The sequence below is a fragment of the Pyrus communis genome, chromosome 8 (assembly GCF_963583255.1).
Source record: "Pyrus communis chromosome 8, drPyrComm1.1, whole genome shotgun sequence".
In the NCBI taxonomy this organism is placed as follows: Eukaryota; Viridiplantae; Streptophyta; class Magnoliopsida; order Rosales; family Rosaceae; genus Pyrus; species Pyrus communis.
The window spans coordinates 8,493,257-8,514,833 of record NC_084810.1 but is presented as its reverse complement, the minus strand read 5'-3'; the positions used below and the strand labels follow the sequence as shown (position 1 = coordinate 8,514,833).

The following is a 21,577-nucleotide window of genomic DNA, read 5'->3' as shown; positions in this document are numbered from 1 at the left end:
AATAAATAAATAAATCATCAATATGTATATTATTATTTGTACAGCAGTGAGTGGTGTAAACCCAATGCACCCAGAAAATGACTCAGCAGATTTTCTAATTCCCCGAACGGGACCATGATCGATGCGTCCTCTGCAATTTCCATCCCAAATGTAAGTATTATCCTATCCCACACCAAGAGCAAATAATTCAAAGCTTTTCAACTTTGAGATTGTTATCCAAAAATTTCAAAATGTGGTAGTAACATTCCGTATTCTTCATATTGACAAAATTGTACCTACAAAACAAATTAAACACATTTGGTTTAGGATAAAGCTACTTGCTCGCTCAAAGATGCGGATTTGATGAATGAACCTCCAATACCTAAGTCAATTTATCAAAAAGTGAGAGATATTTAGGGTCGAGTTGTATAGAGTTAACTTCAATTTATTTGAGAAGTATGTAAAATGAGGTAGTTATAGCGAGCCAGAGCCGATCACATGAGTAGGGATTCACATGCCATGCGTAGGCATCTAATTGACCAGAGTTTATCATCCATTGGAGGCAGTAGAAAAGTATCTTTAGATGTTTGAATATTTTAAAGATGCTTGGGGATATTATTAAATAATAACAATATCTAAGAATTATTTTTGAATGTGAAATAAAAGAATATGTCTTCAATGAGAAAAGTTTTAAGGTAAGAATTAGTTATTAATTTTATTTTTAATTTTTTTAGCTTATCTCCTTGTCATGTGCATCGGAGCTTGAAGAAATTGTAGTCAACAACTTAGCTTCTTGGTGGTTTAACAATGTGGGGAACGGATGTGGGCCTCGCCAATTTAATGAGGGCATTTTTGTCAATTGTGAATAAACATTGATTTAATGAGGCTAAATCTTAACCGTTTTAGCCTCTTATATATCCCTATTTAATCTTAACCGTTGATTCCGTTTGATTTATTCAATCAGATAGCCATAAATAAAAAAGAACGTGTGAAAAGCTAAAAAGATGTGAAAATCATTTTCCTTCGAAAATTCTCAGACAAAAACTTTAATGACACAATCAGAAATTCCGATCCAACTTGCATTCTAAGCATATCCAAGATGAGGCTTTATTTGGAACACTCAATCTTGATCTGCCAAGAGGTTTTCACATATTAAAGAGTAATGAGCCGATTTGATAATTGAAATATTATCCGGCTGAGAATTAAATATGTTTACTATAATGAGTTTAAGGGCTTATTTTTTTTTTTAAAAAAAAAAAATATATATATATATATATATATATATAATTTAGGAACTTAATAATAATGAGTTTAAGGACTTATTTTCAAAAAAAAATATAATTTAAGAACTTAATTTTCACGGGCAGGATTTGCATATTAAAAAGTTGACTTGTTTCCCAAGGTTTACACTACAAGGCTTTTGATCACGTTCGTTGACTGCAAACTTCTGAATAGGCAGATGGAATCCACTATTCAGCTCCAAAAGGATGGTTTTACAAAAGATAACACCAGTCTTTTTATTCAGCGAAACATGCGGCAGAGATCGACGAAACGATTGACCTTACCACCGTATTTACATTGCATGCCTACTCTGCCTAAGATAAGTACACCATCAACACTTCCATTGATATTCCGATAAGACTGCCTAACCTTGTCTAAGACTAACACGAACAGTTACTTGTGCTGGTGCTTTCCCGTTACAGTTACAGGTGCATTGAGTTCTCACCGGAGGGCATTCACATGGGCCAACAACGATGCTACATCCCTCTTCTCCGATGGATACTTGACGGGCTTTGATGAGTGTTTGGGGAAGAAGAGTATTGTTGGGAAGCTCCCCAACTTCAGTTCTCGCTGTGCATATTCCTTGTGTTCCCCGTCAGCCCTGAACTTACCCACCTTTACCCCTGCTTCTGCCAGATTCTCAGCTAATTCAACATAGAAAAATCCGGAAAAGAATCAAGTTTAGTGTCAGAGTAAACCAACTTTTGGCTTAACCCATGGCAACAAATTACGAATAGTATTCACCCCCCAGCAACGGCACCATGGTGCATAAAGAACAAGCCGCCAAGGTTCACTTCGGTTTTCCAATCTAGCCAGGTTCTCTATCCCAGTCCTGCTCAAGGAAACCAAGTTCTTGCTGTTAAAGATGTCTGGGATATTGGCACTCCCCATTTGTGGTCGACATCCCATTTCCATAGCCGTTGAGGTGCAGTGCCGCTTTTTGTTCGATATTTCCATTATGGAGGCCACATTCCTTTGCCTTAGCATCCTCCTACCACCATCTTCTCTCCCTTTCATGCTGCCCTGGCAGCACCGGCCTTGTGCATGGCTCACGCCCGATTGAAATGTAACCTTGTGAGTGCAAAGGATTGACAGGAACATCCATGACTTGGAGGAAGTTCCATATGTCATGGCCTTCCACATTGGCAACAGGATTCCATTTTACCAAGCTTCCAATTCCACCATCAATTCCTTCAAAGGATGGGTCCACCTGGACGACCAGGATTTCAGCTCTTGTGCCAGGAGACTGGTCTTTTCTCTGCCCAGTGATCCAGGCACGGAGACCTTTAAGGGCTCGCCTTAAAGGCCTAACCTTCCTTACCCTGCAGCACTCCTGATGGCCGTCTTCAGAGAATGAGAACAGTCCTTTGCCTTGCACTAGTGCTTGAACTTCAACAGCATCCAGGAACATGTATTCAATGCGAATGCCATAGTGCTTCTCAACAGTGTTGAAAAACTGCTATGTCTCGGGTTAAGCCTCCCAGCATCCAGGCTGAATACCCTGAAGGGCCGACCTGTTATTTTGGCATACTCGACCAAGGCGACATCCTCAGCTCCACTGCACAAATGAACATTAACTAAATTTAAGTGTTCATTGTAAATGATTATAAACCCCAGTAAAAGTAAAACTGTCTAAATTGAAACATTTTACTTGAGAGAATAGGCTCGATAAACACTATGTAGAAGAGACTGAATAGTATTACAAATAACAAGCCCGTCTAGCTCAGTTGGTGGGTTCGAGCCCCATGGTGGGCACATTTCAGTTTTTAGTAATTTAATTTCTTTACCAAATCAAGAAATTAGCACTACAAAAGGTGAAATAACCTGTAAGCGATGGCAATGTCATTCCCAATTTTGTCAAGAGCCTTCTCCATGATTTGAAGTGGGGAAGCAGTTTCCAACTCATTTGCCAGTTTTTCGTAATCCTCTCCTACTATGTTGTTGCCAACCTCTACAATAACCCCAACAATTCCTTCACGTCGATGAGAAAACGAAAAGATTAATTTCAAGCTTTTCACAATGACAAAACAGTTACCAGTAAGCACATTATACCTGGAGATGCCACTTTTGCAGCAAGGGGAACAACTGATTTGCTCCTTTCCCATTCTGCGGAAAGGGGTTTTGCCAATGATGGTCTCCGGCAAGCGGCCCTAGCCGTCGATTGAAACGAGAATTGATCTGACGGATTCAAAGAAGATGTCCATTGAGCTAATGTGTTTGAAATAACAAATCAAAAAATGCATTAAATCCCATTCAAATTCAATTAAACAAATTAAAGAACAAAGCAGAAAACTACAAAAACCCACAAATTTTAAACTCAATTTCTCAGAATTCAATCCCAAAGAATCAAAACTTAAATAAAAAATTAAGCAAATTAATCATTTGGGCATTCACATTTCACATTGCATGATCATGAGCACCAATTCAATTCAAATTTCATAACCAACAAGTGAAGTCGATGAGATCAGAGTCAGCTCAGACAGGCAAATGATAACGAACCACGTACATTTCAACAACAATAATAAATAAATACAAAAAAGTTGCAAAAAAAAAAAAAAATTAAAAGAGGGGGAGAGTGTTACGAGATTACCTTTGGGTTCGTGGGAAGAGAGCGAAGAGCGAAGCGCGAAGCAAAGATTGGGTGGAAGGAGGCGGAGCTAAGAAAGCCATGAGAGAAATCTGAATGCTTAGAGAGAGAGAGAGAGAGAGAGAGAGAGAGAGAGAGAGAGCGAGTCTGCGTAATGTGTTAGCGTGGAGAGCACAGGGGAAAAGCGTTAAAATGCGGTAACGGAAGCGGTTGACGAATGTCACGATTCATTGAACCTGGACGCGATCTCGTTCCTGAAGTCTCCACTATTTTATTTTCAGAGGGACGCGATTTCGTTCATGAAGCCTTTACTATTTTATTTTTAAACTAAGAAGCTTAAAATTTTAAATTAAATTTTATAGATTAAATAATGTGGTTATTGATGATTATTTAATTATTGATTAATATGTTTATTTTATATTTGTGATATATCATTTAGTTTAAAATTTTAGTGTCCACAATATTATCCTATTTCAAACAACAACAAAGTTTTAGCTGTATGAATCCTAGAACGTTACGGTACTCGACTTTGTGCCACGTCTTTCGTTAGACCTAAGTACTCCAAGTCTTTTTTTAGAGTCTATTTCCAAATCTTTCTAGGCCTTCCCTTATTCATTTTGCCCTAAATCTTTGTCTCGTAATTTCATCTTCTATGAGCGTTTATAATAATGATAAAATAAAATTAAACTTGTTATTATGACGGGCCAAGCCCAAACCAAACAAAGGTTATACTACAAAGTCCATGGGAATACCATTAGCAAGGCCCAAAAACATTAGAAGTCATTAGACCGATAAAGTATTCTTTTATATAAAAATTTAGGAGTGTGTATAAAGTTAAAAAAAATGTGTGAATAGCATATTATAAAATTTAAATTACATATTAATAAAATTCTAGTTGTCAATTGAAAAAACGAATAAAATTATTATTATACCTTTTTATATATAACAAAAATAAATTAGGAAAGTAAAAATATGGGAATTAAAGTAATTTTCCACAAACAAGTTTTTGTTTTTTTGTTTTTCAACCTCACAACCATGTTACTTTATCAATACCGTAAACTCATTATCTCTCACATTTGCATCCTAAACCTACTTTTCTTTTCCACATTTTCAAACTTCCATCCTAAATCTACTTTTCTTTTCCACATTTTCAAACTTCTCCGATCCACTAATTTATTTGACATAATCTAACATTGATAAATTAAAATTCCTTTTAAAATTTTAGATCATACAGTGTGTACTGAATCTAGTATTCAATTATGATGAATACTATGACTAGGCAACGGCTGACAATGGGGCAGGTCGGGAACCATCAACCTTCATTGAAATGCTTTTTCTTGTTAGAATAATAAAAAAAATTACTTTAATTATATTATTTGTATTTAAACAAAATGAAACACATCATATAATAATATAAGCAACATTAAATACTACAAAAATGACTCTTTAAGTTTGAACAAAGAAAAAGAAAATCTCTAGATCATAAAAAATCACATATGTTTGATATAATATAACCATTACAGTACGGTTTCGTGATGGAGGGTTCTCTTACCATATCCGTCACATTTGATTTAAAAAGTGCAAATTCCTGAGGTTATTCACACCTACAGGTATTTTTGCCATCCCTAATTGAGGACATACTTTGGAGGTGTATTCAATTCTTATGTTGAGGTATTTTAGTGCATTTATAAATTTATGAATTTTGATGGAGTTTAATTGACTTCTAGAGATTCTATGTAAAGTTTTGAGTGAGTTCCATCATTTTCTTTTCTCAAAAAAAAAAAAAAAATTAATCCCTCATATTATGAGGGAGAGCGGTAAGATTTGAGAATGATTAAAATACATTATGAAATCTCTCCAATTCCCTCGAATTCTCCAACTTTTTAAAATCCTTTAAAAATAATTTCTAATTGAATGCACCTAGAATGTTATAAACTCATTTAAAATCCTGATTGAATACACCTAGATTGTCGATGCAAATTTCCACCGTCTTCAGTTTTAACGAAAATGCACCTATAAAACAATCAACACCCTTGATCAAAGACCAAAAACCTCACGAGCCCACAATGAGTGGGGTTGGGGGGGGTGTTTAGTCAATGGATCTCCAATTCCTAAGTTAGTCTCTCTGAAAAGAATGAGTGTTTAAGGTTTTCTGTATGTAGAAAAGCCTACGAATTTTGGTGGAGAAATAGTATATTTATAGAGAGGCTGGCCCTATAGTTGGATTTTTGTGAGAATATTCCCAAGATATTGTGTAAATAATATGTTGGGATAATGGTGAAAATATAACAGATTGAATGTGATTGGGATTATTTACTTGAAATAGTTTGTCTTCAATTAGGAATGTATTAAAGATAGGATTGGGTAATTAATCCTATCTTTAATGCCTTTAACTTTCCTTACCACGAGCAGGGGAGCTTTGAGCAGTCATAGTCAGCTGTTAGAACTTACAAGGATGTTGAGATGCGCGTGGGGACGCTTGAGAGCCTTGCCCATTTAATGAAGGCAATCTTGTCTTTCTTGAGTAAAAGGTCCGCGTGTTGCCTTGTGAATTTTTGGGATTTTTTTTGCTCTATAAATGCCCTCACACCTACTAGGTTGTTGGCAAAAAAGAGACGTCACAGTATGCTCTCTTTGCTGCTGCCACATTTGTGCTGCTTGCTAAGAAAGGGGAACTACTTAAATTTGATTTCTCAACTACCATAGATGAAGCAGTCGAGGATGGAGCTACTGAAGATGAAGTGTTGGATGAACAAACTGTTAAGTGCAAAGTGGCTAATGAAGGCAGGATGGTTGCTGGAGAGCCCAAGGTCATCCAAGCTGCTAAATGAGTAGTCATGCTTTGTTTTTCTTGTTTCGGATTTTGGCAACCTTTGTGCAAGTTTATCAATTTGCTAGAAATTTAATAAACTGCTTTCTTCGCCTTACTTTACCTTTGTTTTTCTTGAAACTTTGCTTGCTTTAAGCGTCTTGCGAAGCTTTTAGCCATAGAACTGTTGGTTGGGTACACTGCTTAGACAAAAGCAGACGATCCCACGGAGTCACTATGGTCTTGAGTTCTGGCTTCTTGGGACATTGAGTTATTGCATTCACCATGAGCTACTGCCCCCTAACCATTTGCTGCTTAGTTGGTCTTTGAGCATTCGATCATTTGAGCTACATGGCCTACATAACATGATAAATATATGTGGGATATGAAAATCGTTAACTAATCACATAAAAAAATGACTAGTGTGAAAATTCATGGGCAGTTTTCCTCATTCCACTGAAAAGTAAACCCAGATGGGTGTCGAAGAATTAGTATACCCTTTCGTACTGGGGAGCATACCTAGATAAGTGTCGGGGAATTAGTTTACCCTCTTGCATTAGAGAGCTTAACAAGATGGGTGTTGGGGAATAAGTTTACCTTCTCACACTAGAAAGCAAACTCAAATGGGTTCGGAGAATTAGTTTACCCTCTCACACTGGAGCGTACCCAGATGGATATCAAGGAATTTGTTTACCTTCTCGCATTGGAGAGTAGATCCAGATGGGTGTCGAGTAATTAGTTTACCCTCTCGCACTCGAGAGTTTACCCAAATGGTGTCGATGAATTAGTTTACCCTTTCGCACTAGAGAGCTTACGTAGATAGGTGTTAGAGAAATAGTTTACCCTTTTGCACTAGAGAGCTTACCCAGAGGGTGTCAGGGAATTAGTTTACTCTCTCGTACTTGAAAACTTACCCATATGGGTGTTGGAGAATTCGTTTACCCTCTCGCATTGAAGAGCTTACCCAGATGAGTGTCAGGGGATTGATTTACCCTCTCACACTAAAAAGCATGGAACAGCATACCCAGATAGGTGTCGGGGGATCAGTTTACCCTCTCACATTAGAGAGCATGAAAGTCATTGTTGTGAGTACAGCTGAGGAAATATGGATTGCTAGACAACTGAATCAATCATTAGTTGTGAGGTCTTATTCGACTAACCACTAGTGGATCCCGCATAAGGGTGTGAGTGGGGAACGTCGTGCACTACTCCCAAACTTGATCCAAGTGTTGTGCCATCCTTGAATGTTTTGCCTTGTGTTCCCCAGATGTTTGATTGGTGATTAGCTAAGAATCTGAATGGATTGCAAGCTTCTTCACCCCTTAAGTTTTTCGCCAGCATAGGGCTGCTAATAAAACCTCGTATTTTGCTCTGTTGCTGGATGCTTTGAAGTTAGTAATGTTGTTGGCCTGATTAGCGCAGCTGGGAGCCATGGAGCATGAATCGGCGCTGCAGAGAGTCGCAGGACAAGTTTGGCATGAATAGGAATCGTTGTGCATGATAGGCGCAGTTGGAGCTACATAGCTAAGGCTAGCTTGATCAACTGGTAATATTGGGTCGTTTAAGGGCTGAGTTGTACATAGCGAGAGGCAATGCTGAACTGTTAGCGCTGGGTTGCTCCGTGTAAGGAACCGTCTAGGTAATGAGAACAATGCATGCTTCTAATCCCTGGTAGTTGGAGGAACTCTCCTGCAGGTTGGGCTAATGCGCCCTTTTAGTGCTCATTTGCCCCCAGCGTGCCTTCGGGCTAAGTTGTTGCGTTAGTTGAAATGTCCGTTAATTTCTATGACTTTATTGTCACGCGTTTGGATTGGGTGACTAAAGGTACAATTTGAGCTTCTGGGTTGCAATAATTAGTGCCAAAATCAAAGTTTTAATTTTTGGGTATCTTTTTCCCTCATCGAGGAGAGCTTTTGAAATGTGGAATATAAATAATTGGGTCCCTAACTCTTCTCGTATGAGGGTAGGGCTCACTACTAGTTAAGATACCACAAAATAGATGTATAAGTCCTTCATTGCTTTTAAGTTGGATAGTAAAGGAGACCGTGTCAGGTACTTCTTCAAGTCCTGTAATGTTTTCTCACACTTCGTCATTACATTTGTTTCGTCGTGCCTTCCTGATCGCCTTGAAAAAAAGCTTGCATCGGTAGGTCAATCGCGAGAAGGATTATGCGGAACTGCTCTGCTATAAGCCTTTGTACTTCCTCCTAAATTTCCCTCTGCTAGGGCAGCGAAGCCTTCGGCTACCCCCGGTGTTGACCTGCTGGTCTATGTTACTCTTATGCATGTTCTGTCCGTCCGTGTTGCAGTTGTGGTGCATGTGGTTTGTTTGTAGCTGGTGAGTGAATAATTGGTTGTCGCGTTTGGCGTGGGCTTCCAGTTAAACTCGAGACGAACTGCTCTCGTGCTTCCCTTGGCCCATCGTGCAGTTGCTTACTCCAGTGCCTCATAGGAGGATATCCTCTTAGGCCTAACTTCGTGTGGATGTTTTACATGAAATGTCTAGAGTGCTCATCAGAGTGTGAACCCAACCTATAGTGCACACTAACTTGTGGGTTGAGTCGGGAATGAACGTTTCTCTGTGTATTAAGGTAGGAGAGAAAGTTTTCATGAGGGCCAAGACAAGAGTATACATTGCCTAAACGCTCGGTTCATGGCAGACAGAGAGACTACTTGCAAGAACGTCACTAGAAAAAGTCACGATCATCTGCCCTTGTTCTATTTCTGAACACCTCATCTAAGACGCGCTGCATCTCGATGTGCTCAAATAGCTTATTCACCAAGGTTGTCTCATGCGGGAAAGCACTGGTTTTGTCAGCAACCTGCTGGGACAAGTGATGTTCGTCATTTGGGGTGGAAGGGTTTAAATAATAGACATCTCCACATATGGTTGAAGTGTAATAAGCTGCAGGTACAAAACTTGGGCCTTGAACGGGTATACCTGCGAAAATATAGGGAGAAAATATCCCTGAGTCAATCATCGGTCCGGTGGTCGAAATCTAAATCGCCTGAAATGGTCTCGGTCGTGGGATGGGTAGTTATAGCAGGTCACAACGCGGGACAGCCTATTTGGCTGGCTAGGCCATGCGCAAGGCTTGCGCATGGGTCGTCTACCCCCTAGCTTGCGCTGCACGCATCATGGCTTAGCTTAAGCTTGCGTTGTTTGGCCTACGTGGCCTACTGCTGCAGTTACTACAATGGGTTGGCCTTCTTGCCCTATGTGTGATGTGGTAGCTGCTGTAGTTTAAGCCTCTTGCCAGTGGCTTGCAGGTATTAAGGCAGCGAGGTGGGGTGCTGTTTGGTGGCCCAATGATGGCTGCTAGGTAGTGGTCCTTGCCGTGGGCTACTAAGAAGTGGCTACAACAGTGGTATGGCTTCGCAGAGGTAGTGTTCCTCTTCACTCTCCTGTCTAAATCCTTGAATGTAAGAAGTTTCATTCGTTATGGTTTCTAAATTTCCCGTCATCGTATTTCTTCCTATGGCTATTCAAAAAATTATATAAAAATTCTAGGAGTAGGAACGTGTGGGAAAATCTACAGATGAAGGAAAAATTAGAAACGTTGAATGCGAGGGTTTTCTTCAAGCGTTTAAATCAAACTATCAATGAAAGCACCAATTTGTTGATGCAAGTTTATGCCGTCTTCAGTCTTGATGAAAATTCACATGCAAAACAATCAACAATTTTGATCAAAGACCAAAAGCCTCACGCGCCCACGATAGTGGGGGATTTTGGTCAATGGATCTCTGATGCCTAAGTTAGTCTCTCTAAAAAGAGTGAGTGTTTAGGGTTTCTATATGTAGAAAAGCTTATCGAATTTTGGTGTAGAAATATGGTATTTATAGATAAGGTGACCGACCTAGGGTTGGATTTTTATGAGAATATTCTCAATATATTATGTAAATAATATCTTGGGATAATGGTGAAAATATCTCAGATTAAATGTGATTAGGATTAGTTACTTGAAATAGTTTGTCTTCAATTGGGAATGTGTTAAAGACAGAATGTGGTAATTAATCTTATCTTTAATGCCTTTGACTTTTCTTTGTCACGAGTAGGGGAGTTTTGAGCAGTCGTAGTCAGCTGCTAGAACTTATAGGCATGTTGAGCTGCGTGTAGGGACGCTTAACAGCCTTGTCCATTTAATTAAGGCAATCTTGTCTTTCTAAAGTAAAAGGTCCACATGTTGTCTTGTGAATTTTTGGAATTATTTTCGACTCCTCATAAATTTTCAGAGAATCACATAAAATCCTGATTGAATACTCTGAATTTGTAAAAAAATATTAAGATCACTCCAAATCCCATTTATTATTATTTTGTTGTATTGAGAAAAAAAAATCCCAATTGAATAGTCATTTTTTAATTTTTTTTTTGAATTATTCAATAAATATATTCAGATGATAATGGTCAAAATAGTTATGAACATTCATTAGTCAATGAATCTCAATCTAGTACTATTTCTCTTCCTAAAGTTGGAAAGGGTCTACAACTCCCATTCCCTCTCTTTTTTTATTAGCAACGCGGTGGACGACAACCAGAAGCATGACGATATGGTAAACATCAAGAATGCGGTGTCGGCAATTAGCCAGTGTAATACGTTGCCCTTTTGCACTTATTGAATCACCCTCCTTGCAAATAAAAGTATTTAGAGTGTCGTACAATTAAGAAACAATGTGGAGAGGCTCTCATTTATTCAAATGAATAGGATTCTCTCTTCTCTAAATTCCCCTCCCCTATAGTTCCTTCTATTTGAACGGTCACGATTAAACCATGTCAACTTCTGGTATTGACTTCTTTATAGATAAAAAGAAAAAGAAGAAAGTGAGAGAGGAATGAACGGGAGGGAAGGTGAGTTGGAGGAAAGAAAATCATACTCCTTACTAAGAAGAATAATTAAGGATTTAGGCATAGACATTTGGAGTATGGTGAATTCATCAAATGCTTGGGCCATATCAATCTCTATTGTTCAGTACTACTCAATAAAAATTTCAAAGTTATATGTACAAAATCAAATTTCATAATAACCAAGTGAGATTGTTAAAAATCTGCCCTAAAAAGCAATCATAAGATGAATTTTATGGGCATTTCAAAGCCCCAAAAAGCAATCATAAGATTAATTTTTGGACCTGAATCTAAAAGCCCCATTTAATAATTAAAGAACAAAAGATTATATATATATATATATAGTTGTCTTGTTAAAAGTTATATGCTTAAGCAATGAGTCCATATGAATATGTAATAGAGAGTGTAATCTAAAGAAGTTAGATTCATGAGAGCTTTCTCTCTCATACTCATTTCCTAAAAGTTCATGATCGTAGGATTTCCAATTAGGCATTGGCAATCCACAAAGGTCACATGCTATGTCTTTTAGAAGAAGTAACTAGTGTTGAGTCGCTGATATAAAAGACATTACGACAAGTATGTAGGTACTCTATATAAGTAAGGGTTTCATTCAATATTGTGACGTACTGGTTAAAAACCAATAGAAGAGTTTTGTCTAAGAGTGCTTGAAGAACCTAAGATGAATCAAGAAGGTCTCCATCGATCTTGTGATCAGGGTTATGTGGCAATACCCACAAAAAATTAAAGGACTATTCACTATTCGCTCTTGTGGGAGTCTTTCGTACTCAAAGGAGAATTATTGAGCGTACTAAAATCTAGTGATTGGGTTCAATATTCATGAAAAATCAGGTTTGAAATTATCCATGTTATGAAACCAAAATAGCCTAATAAAAAAAGGGTTAAGGACCTCCAACACCTATAAATAAAAGCTTCTTTCGGTCTCTCTTTGGCAAAATGGAACGTAGAAGTCTGCAAGAAAGAACTTTAAGTAGCCATGGATATCGCTAGCAAACTTGCTGTAATTGAGCACAACAAATACATTATGTGGAAAACCAGAAGCTGCAACCGTAGCAAACACTGGATTCGTTTTGGGAACACCTGCCTACTATCGATCCAATTATCATACGAGATCGTAAGCTTAGTACTCTTTGGGCGAATAGGTGAGTTGCAACACAGTACTCCTTAGTATAACCTTCAAATAATAGCAATTGGACCTTAGAAAGAATCCCCTCGATGCTACTAAGATCTTCTAAAATCTTTTGCCACTGTAGTGGCTTAAGTTAGAGTACAACATCAAATAACCTTGTCATGATACAATGATTATTTGCAGAGTTTTGTAGACATGCAAGAATGAAAAATTCATTTTATTTTTTTTTATGAAGTTCTCACTATAAGAAAGTTACCAAACTCATCTCATGTTACATGTCGCGGGGTTTGCTCCATGCCCGACATTGTTGTAGATAGCAACATGTCATCTGATGGTACAAGAAAAACAATACGACTGACTCATCCACGGTGTACTTCATCAGGCGAGATCCTAGTGAGTCTACCAAACCCACGACAACCTCCGGGTTTCCAATGGAACATATAGATATTCTCCATATCTATAAACCACCATTGGCACCACATGCACATACTAACCACAACTATATCCAGAAGACACGTAGTGTAAAGCAGCTTTTTCAATTTAAGGGACTAGACCCGTTATATTCTATTGTAGTGGTTCGCTAGTTATCTATGTCATTTTCTTCGAAAGAAAGTGTCCTAAAGCCATCGCAACTTATCATAAAATGCTAAGACAAACCCCTTTCCACGACAAAATCAAGGAGCATCTCGATACGCACAAGAATTTTAATAAAATTAGCTCATATGTATCTTCTGTGAACCTAGTTTAGTACAATTTTGTGTTTTTATCATATATACTACAGATTAACAAGATCATCTTGCACTCTTCCATGTATATTTGTCCTTTTGTGTTTTAATAAAAAAATGAGTGCACGATGACCTTTTTGAAGCGTCAATAACAACTTTTCTTTATATAAAGGTTATTCTTTTAGTAGTTTTCATGCCTTCCACAATGAGCTAGAAAATTGAGTTTATTCCAATTTTATAGGAATCAAACCACAATCCACCCAGACGCGATCATCATAAATGGTTCGTGCGACGGCAACAGAGGTGGGGCTCGGAATAATCTAAGTCTACAATAGGCTAGAAAATTTGAGTTCTATGAGAGTGATTCTAATTGAGCTCAATATTTTGAACTCATTGTATCAATACATATCGTACTCATTACCCATATTACTACAGCAATATTGTTATAATTACTAACTCTTTTTAACACGTCGGCCAACCCAAATAAAAATATTGTCTTTTACTTTGAGAGTTGCTAGCTATTAATACCGTAAAAGATTCATCATGCACTTATCTTTAGTGTAAAAAATCAAATGTATGGCCTCCTTTTCGCCTTATGTAAAATTAATTTTTACATAGTAAATGAACATCATCAGATTCTTTTAATACAACTAATTATCTAGATCGTGCATGCCTAGCCAAGTCAAACGATGGACGAAAGAACTTCTCAACTTCATATAATTTGACCAAAATCATGAAAATACTTGGCATGAGAGAGAATTATTCAATGCAATAATTTTCAATCGAAGAAAAGTCAGAAAAACCCAAGAGTTATAAATAAGCGACAACCGTTCTGAATATATACAAGTTTTGGAAGTTTGGAACTATCACATACTTTCATTTGAACCTTTTCCTTATAGTCCAAGAAAATATATGTACATTTATACAACGATGGTGATCAAGTCCGAGCAATTGGTGTGTGGTATTCTTCTGTTCCTCTCTTTGGTAAGCTGTCTGTGGTAACCTAGCTAATACGTCATCAGGATCATCTTTTTAGATTTTTCAAGTTTTTATAACTAGTTAAGCAACTTATTTATCCAGATTATTCATATTTAGAATCGTTAATGGCATACTTTTGGACGAATATCGATACTATTAGTTGTTCAAAATTCTGGTTTTCCTCATTCTATAAAAATACTGATATCTCAATTAGTCAATATTTAATAATTAAATTATTTGAGGTGATTAATGAACATCATCTATATATGTTAATGATCAGATGGGATCAAGTATGGCAGCTCGGGCAGTACCCCATGACGATGTGCTAGAATGGGTACAGAAGGATAGTCGTCGTTTCCTGCGTGCTAATATCAGAGTTAGTGATCTTGATCGCACCATTAAGTATGTCTTTAATTTGGCAAAGTATTCTTGCATGCATGCAAATTCGTTTCAGGTTAAGCTTGTTTTAATACATAATTAATTAATTTTTTTCTCAAAATATTATTTCTCAGGTTTTACACAGAACTTTTTGGATTGAAAGTATTGAGTAGAAAAGATTTCCCAGAAGAAAAATACTCAAATGCAATCGTTGGGTTTGGACCTGAAGAATCTCACTTTGTGATAGGGCTCACATGGCATCGTATGTTAATTTCTTCACTCCAAAACTTTGTCTAAATTGATCAAAACATATATTAATATATATACACATAGGAGGCAATTGAACTCTTAAAGAAACCCTAATATTTTATGCGTGTATGTACTAGCAAATACTGATTTATTAGTCATACGATCTTAATTCGCAGACAACGCAACGGACAAGCTAGACATCGGAACAGCCTTTAGTCACTTTGGAATTGCAACTCAAGATGTATGTATCATATTGTTCATTAACTCTCGCTGAATAATAAGTTTGAAACTTTGAGGAGTGGTGACCGTTTGGTTAACATTTTCGTTTCTGTGTGTTTGTATCAACCTTCAGATTTATAACACGGTTGAAAAAGTTCGAGCCAGTGGCGGTGAGATCACTCGTGAACCCGGGCCCCTCGTAGGGGGGGGTACCGTTTACGCCTTCATGAACGATCCCGACGGCTACAGTTTCGAGCTCCTCCAGAGGCCGCCAACTCCAGAACCACTTTCTCATATATGTCTTAATGTTATTGATATAAATCGGTCTATTGAGTTCTACAACAAGGTTGATTTTGCGTACTCTCTCATAAACCCCCTTATTCCCTCTTAGCTATGATTATCAGAATGCTTACACAATTGCATTTTTTGCTGAAACGCCACGTGCAGTCCTTGGGCATGAACCTACTACTAAAGTTTGACGTCCCTCAAGAGCAGGTATATATGTGTGCGTGTAAATATATATTTTTTTCTTTTACCTTCTAGGTCAGTTTTATACTTTCTTTTATATGACGACATTGGTGGTGAGAGTTTGGACTAAACCAGATAATGAGCCAACTATAAATTGATATAGAATACTGTCATTCACTCGAATAATCATAAATTCGTACCAAACTCATCACGGAGAGTTAAAACATGTCTTACTTACATGTTAAGAGAAAAACCACTAAATTGCAGTGCTGATAACGGGATTCATTTTACTTTGTAATATATGCACAACAAATGTTATATTAATCATTATTTTGTGTTGCAGTATACCGTAGGTATGGTGGGGTATGGATCCAATCTCACTCAAACAGTTGTGATCGAGTTGAAATACAATTATAATGTGACGGCATATAGGAGAGGAAATGGTTACGCACAGGTGAGCTACACCCATGCATATTTATGCAATTCATTCAGTCAAACACACAAATGAAAGAAATTGCAAAGCGCGTTGAGTCGTTGTCTTTGATTTGGCCAAAAATTAGAATCCAAAATCTGTTGACCTTGTTTCATCAAGATGTCTATTGACTTTCTTGACTCATTCTCTACTTTACAAACCAAAAATACACACTTGCCTCGCCTCCTAGTCATTGATTAAGGTTAAATTCTAGCGTCTAAAAACCGAATAACGTCAACTCTACAGCCAAAACACCAAAAAAACACATTTACCTCAAACCCACCCAACACCCCCCCCCCCCCCCCCCCCCCAAAAAAAAAAAAATTTATCGAACCCACCAAACCCCCAATCCTAATCCCAAATATCGTGTCCGTTCATCATACATCGTGCGAACAGAAATCATTTTAAATATTTTTATTTAAAATTAAGTATAAATAGTACCTAACAAAAACTAATCGCACGATGTACAATAAACGAACATGATTTGAGGATCCGGAGAGAATCCTCATCACCTAATCCCACCTCCCTCTGTTTGGCCCCTTCGTGTCTAGGGTTTTGTTGAGTGACTGCAATTAAAAATTAATCCTTGGTCAGGGATTTCTATGTTCTAATTTTATTTTTGTCCAACATTGTATTTGAAGGTTGCTATTGGCACTGATGACGTGTACAAGAGCGCAGCAGCTGCAAAACTGGTTATCCAGGAAGTTGGAGGGAAAATAATAAGACCACCAGGTCCAATCCCAAAAATTCACACCAAGATCACAGCATTCCTTGATACAGATGGCTTTGAAACGGTAAGGAACTAGAAAACAACATGAAAACTATATTCTTTGATTCTTTCATGCTTTTATGTTGGAAAGATTTGAAACCTGGACATATCCTGGTCCTAACTCATTGCGTCACTCTCTTTCACACTGCTTGAGTTAACCGGCAAAGGCAACATGAACCTCCTTTCATTGCATAACTCAAAGATATATTATTTTTTATGGGCGCAAGCTTACAGAAACATTTCTTGTTAACCCTCTAGGTGTTGGTAGACAATGAAGACTACCTGAAAAGAATTGAAGAAAGAGCGGTAAAGCAAAATCCGTAGCATTTGGTACTGCTCATGTATTTCTAGTTGAATAAAGAAGCCCTGATTCGAATATGTTTTCGTTCTACTTATGTCCCTTTCTCCAATTGTTTCTCTGCATCCTTGTTAGGTTTTCTTTTTTCCGTTCTTTTCTGTTTCTAGGTTAACGATTCATTTGCCTTACTGTAACCAAGCAAACTGTATTTGTCCAAATAAAAAATAATAAAAATGAGCAAGCTTGTATTCTGTTTGTACCTTGTAAGTTTTCTCTCCTTCAACAGCTTTTTGAAGCTATCTTCAGTGCGTTCGCCGCAAGGTATGATCTTCAATTCAGAACAGAGTGCCAAGATTTCATAATGATCCAGATGCTTAAAAATCCCCGGGTCTCGATCATAATCCTGATAGCATGAAATTTAAATTCAGAAAGAAGAAAAATGAAATGATGTAGTCAGCAATCTTGATTAAACAATCCATATTTTCAACACCTCGCCACCCTACATCAATTGAAAGGGAAGACATGCCTCCCACAATTCTCACCAATATACATAACATTATCGTATGATAAAGGAAACGACCAAGCAAGAAAAAGAGAGTGCTGTGCTTAAGCCACCTGCCAGTATTAATGTTTATTTTACCTTTTCTGTGACTATAACAACTGGCTTGGAACCAAATGCATCCTCCAGTTCTCTTAGTTTCTTCCTGATCATCTCCATATCCTAGATTCACAACAAAAAGACGAAGTCACCACGTTAGCTTCCAAATCAACATTTGACCAACCCTGCGGGCTATATTCTGTTTTAATGTAGCATTACCCGCCATCTACCTGTGTCTGACCAGAAGATTGAAATTAGATTATATTGACGAGACTGGATGGTAATCACAAAGAATAACATACTTTACATTTTTTGGAGGGGCAAAGGCAGCACAGACTCTAAAAAGCCCACAACAATTTTACATTTTACTTATGCAGTAAGCATATAAGGTATAAAGGTGTCTCTCCAACATTTGGTTGAACAAAAACTGTACAGGACAATAATCTCATGTCGAAGAAGAGGAAGATTGTACCTTGGGCTGAAATATGTGGTGGTCACTGAATTCAAGTCGATCGACATAGAAGGCTCCTATCTGCAGCAAGTTATCCACATTAGAGATACAATCACAGATAATAGAAACAAACCAAAGGTTAAAGAAATAAATTTTACCCACAGAAATTGTAGCAAGACCAAAAAAAAAAGACCTTTAAGCTTCTTGGAATCTCCTCCAAGAAGGAAATTTGAAACTTAATTGATCATCAGTAGAACACACAAAAATATGATTATATATGTACAGGAGAGATGGGCAAGAGTATAATACTTTCTCCATTCCCTTCACAAATGCATCTGCAGAACCAATGGCAGAAACACATAATACAATGCTGTTAGACAAAGCTGTAAGAGGTTTTCTGGAGTTGACATTTCCCACGTCGGAGAAAAAGCAGGGATCCATTTTAGTGAAGAAAATTGGAACAGATTTATTAACTTCTCTTAGCATTAATTCTATATCTATGAGCTTTTGTCCTGAAACCTGCGAGATTCACAAGCATAAAATTGTCAATTAATGACTTTCCCTGGCTAACATACACAAAGTTACCAAGGGCACCCAAGGCATATAATCTTTAAGCCACTTTTTTAACCTTGAAATAAAAGGTCAGTTTATATACCAAATCTGCATGATGGAGCACAGCAGCATCTGCCCGTCTAAGTGCATTCAAAGGTTCCCTTAACGGTCCACGTGGTGTTAAGTGACAGTTGCCCCATAGTGTTAATCCATTAATCATTAGAATCTCCAGATTACGCTGCAGGCTCCAGTGCTGTCTTCCAAATTTTTATAGCATAAAGCAAGAGCATAGCACCTCAATGAGCATAAGACAACTATAAGAAAAAGTAACAAAAAGTAGCAACTAGGAGTTGGATTACAGATTCATGGACTTAGCATCCAGAACACATATTTACAAAATTAAAAATAGTAGCAGAGCAAAAGAAGCTCTACATGTTAAAATGTAAATATGTTAAACAGTTAAAGTCTGATTTAGGCCAATTTGGCATGCCCCTCAAACTTCTCAATGAACAGCCATAAAAAGCCCCCCTTCCTTTGCCATTCGGCACATCCCATATCAAGGATAGAGATAAAATATATAACTATACCTGCATTCCGTCATCCAGAACTACAGCACCAATTTTTTGTGAACTAGGATGATTTCCCACTTTCTGTCCTAGGTTAAGTCCATCAGCAAATTTACTTGTAGAGTAAGGATCAACATAACCATATTTTTCAAAGAAATGGGCAGCGATAGCTGCCCGATTTGCACCCACACCTATCTTCACAGGCTTTCCAAGCAAATGCCTACGAAGCATTTTAGCTTCATCCCCACCAGCATAACCCTACCAGAGGCGTTTCACAAAATCTTGGGTCAGACTACAGAAATGTCACTTGAAAATTCATTGACACTTTAAATAACACCTAAAAATTCATAGACATAAAAACCAAAATAAAGTACCCTGGTAAGAATGAGAGGAGAAATTCCCGAATCAGCTAAAAACCGCGCAATGAACTCCACCATTGGAGTTTTCCCGTTGCCTCCCCATGTCAAATTCCCAACACTTATCACTGGCACCGGTAACCTTCAAATCAGTAACTCCCTTTTAATTATCGCTAAAATCAACAATTAACTAAATATATAATTATATCAAACAAGGGCCCTGCATTGATTCCATCTAAATTCTACAGTGTTTGATTTCGGAGAAATTCGCATAAAGCCCAAATAAAATTTGGAAATAAACAGAAATTCAAGCTTGAATTTGGTTGCAATAGCTGCCCTAAGTGAAACGAATCATTAGGGTTTCAACCAGATAATCTAATTATTTGAGCTTCTAAACAACACCAACAGACAAACACTTTATGGACCGTTTGGTTGCTGAGAAACTGTGAGAAAATGTAGCACAATTGGAGCACGCACTTTTGAATGTGATACAAATTGATATTGTATTTCAATTTTCCGAGCATCCAAACAAGAGATAAATAATGAACCGGGGATTGGAAGAGTACCGGTGCTTTGTGAAGAGGCCATAGTGGTAGAAGGAGCGGCGGAGGGAGAGGGCGAGCCTGTAGAGAGAGGAGGCGAAGGAGAGGACAGGGATAAGAGAGCGGTGAAGATGAGTAAGCTTAGTATGGTCCTGAGTGTAGGCGATCTCGCTCACCGCTTTCCTCAGTTTCTCCATTGAAGACGACCAAGCCAAGCAAGCACTGAAGCACTGTCCATGAAAGAGAGGGAAGATGGAGGAGTTATTTTTTTAGGCGAATTTTCATCAAAATGTTTGTGCTAAGTTTATTTTAATCAATAATCATATTATAATTTTATTTAATAAAAAACTAAATATTAATGAAAAATTCTTAAATTTAATAAAAATTACAAAATAACTTAAATTTTAATGCAAATAACAAAATTTTAATAATAATAAAAATTTGATGCGAGGGACTTGTGTGTCCATCACAAACATTGTTTGTGAAACTAAACACTATTTATGAAACTGAACGGTACTACAATATTTATTGGTTCAAATGCATAAACAGTGTCTAATTCTTGGTCCACTTTCATAAATAGTGTCTAGTTCTTGGTCATGTTTCATAAATAGTGCCTAGTTATTAGGTCCAGTTTTATAAATAATGTATAGTAATTGATATTGTTTCATAAACAGTGTCTCTTTCTTGGTCCGGTTTCATAAATAATGTCTAATTATTGGTCATCTTTCATAAATATTGTCTTATTCTTAGTCATGTTTCACAAATATTGTCTAATTCTTAATCCAGTTTCATAAATAGTGTATAGTCTAGTTTCATAAATAGTTTCCACGTATTGATTTAGTTTTGGAAATAGTGACTGGTTCTTGTTTTCGTTTCATAAATAGTCTATACTTATTGAATCAGTTTCATAAATAGTATCTACTTATTGGTCTAGTTTCATGAATAGTGTCTACTTATTGATCAATGTTTATAAATAGTGTTTAATTCTTGGTTCAATTTCATAAGGCTTGAAACTTAGACCTTTTAGTCCTGTAAAAGCACCCATTGTGCAGAAAACAATGAACCCAAAAATGATCCTTTAGACCAAAACCTTGAAAAGATTATGTTCTCAGTAATTATATTTAAAAGGGTTTTTATCACAAATTATCCATGAAATTGACCTTCACCATCAAGATGGTCCCTGAAATTAAAAATCAATCAATATAGATTCTGAAAATAGGTGTCACAAATCAATGTGGTCCTTCCGTCACAATTCTATTAAAAATTCCGTTAAGTGCTGATGTGGCACATAAATGAGCCCTACAAGATTTACG

The 21,577-nt window shown here is 37.3% G+C and overlaps 2 protein-coding genes and 1 pseudogene across 2 annotated transcripts; 1 reads left to right on the top strand and 2 right to left on the bottom strand.

The window, feature by feature from the left end:
* Positions 1 to 1,345: 1,345 nt before the first annotated feature.
* Positions 1,346 to 5,470, bottom strand: LOC137742895 (5'-adenylylsulfate reductase 1, chloroplastic-like; annotated as a pseudogene).
* An 8,759-nt stretch (positions 5,471 to 14,229) lies between these two features.
* Positions 14,230 to 17,446, top strand: LOC137742695 (lactoylglutathione lyase GLX1-like). The gene is made up of 9 exons (XM_068482630.1): positions 14,230 to 14,352; positions 14,627 to 14,748; positions 14,859 to 14,986; positions 15,150 to 15,214; positions 15,326 to 15,538; positions 15,640 to 15,687; positions 16,004 to 16,114; positions 16,774 to 16,926; positions 17,160 to 17,446. Exons 1-9 carry the CDS (start codon positions 14,281 to 14,283, stop codon positions 17,223 to 17,225), a joined length of 978 nt encoding a protein of 325 aa, XP_068338731.1. The 5' UTR covers positions 14,230 to 14,280; the 3' UTR covers positions 17,226 to 17,446.
* LOC137742694 (probable tetraacyldisaccharide 4'-kinase, mitochondrial) lies at positions 16,838 to 20,536 on the bottom strand. Its single transcript, XM_068482629.1, has 9 exons — positions 20,289 to 20,536; positions 19,741 to 19,864; positions 19,388 to 19,624; positions 18,904 to 19,053; positions 18,558 to 18,767; positions 18,270 to 18,329; positions 17,840 to 17,920; positions 17,460 to 17,602; positions 16,838 to 17,183 (listed from the first exon to the last, which is right to left on the bottom strand). Exons 1-9 carry the CDS (start codon positions 20,459 to 20,461, stop codon positions 17,180 to 17,182), a joined length of 1,182 nt encoding a protein of 393 aa, XP_068338730.1. The 5' UTR covers positions 20,462 to 20,536; the 3' UTR covers positions 16,838 to 17,179.
* Between the last annotated feature and the right edge of the window lie 1,041 nt (positions 20,537 to 21,577).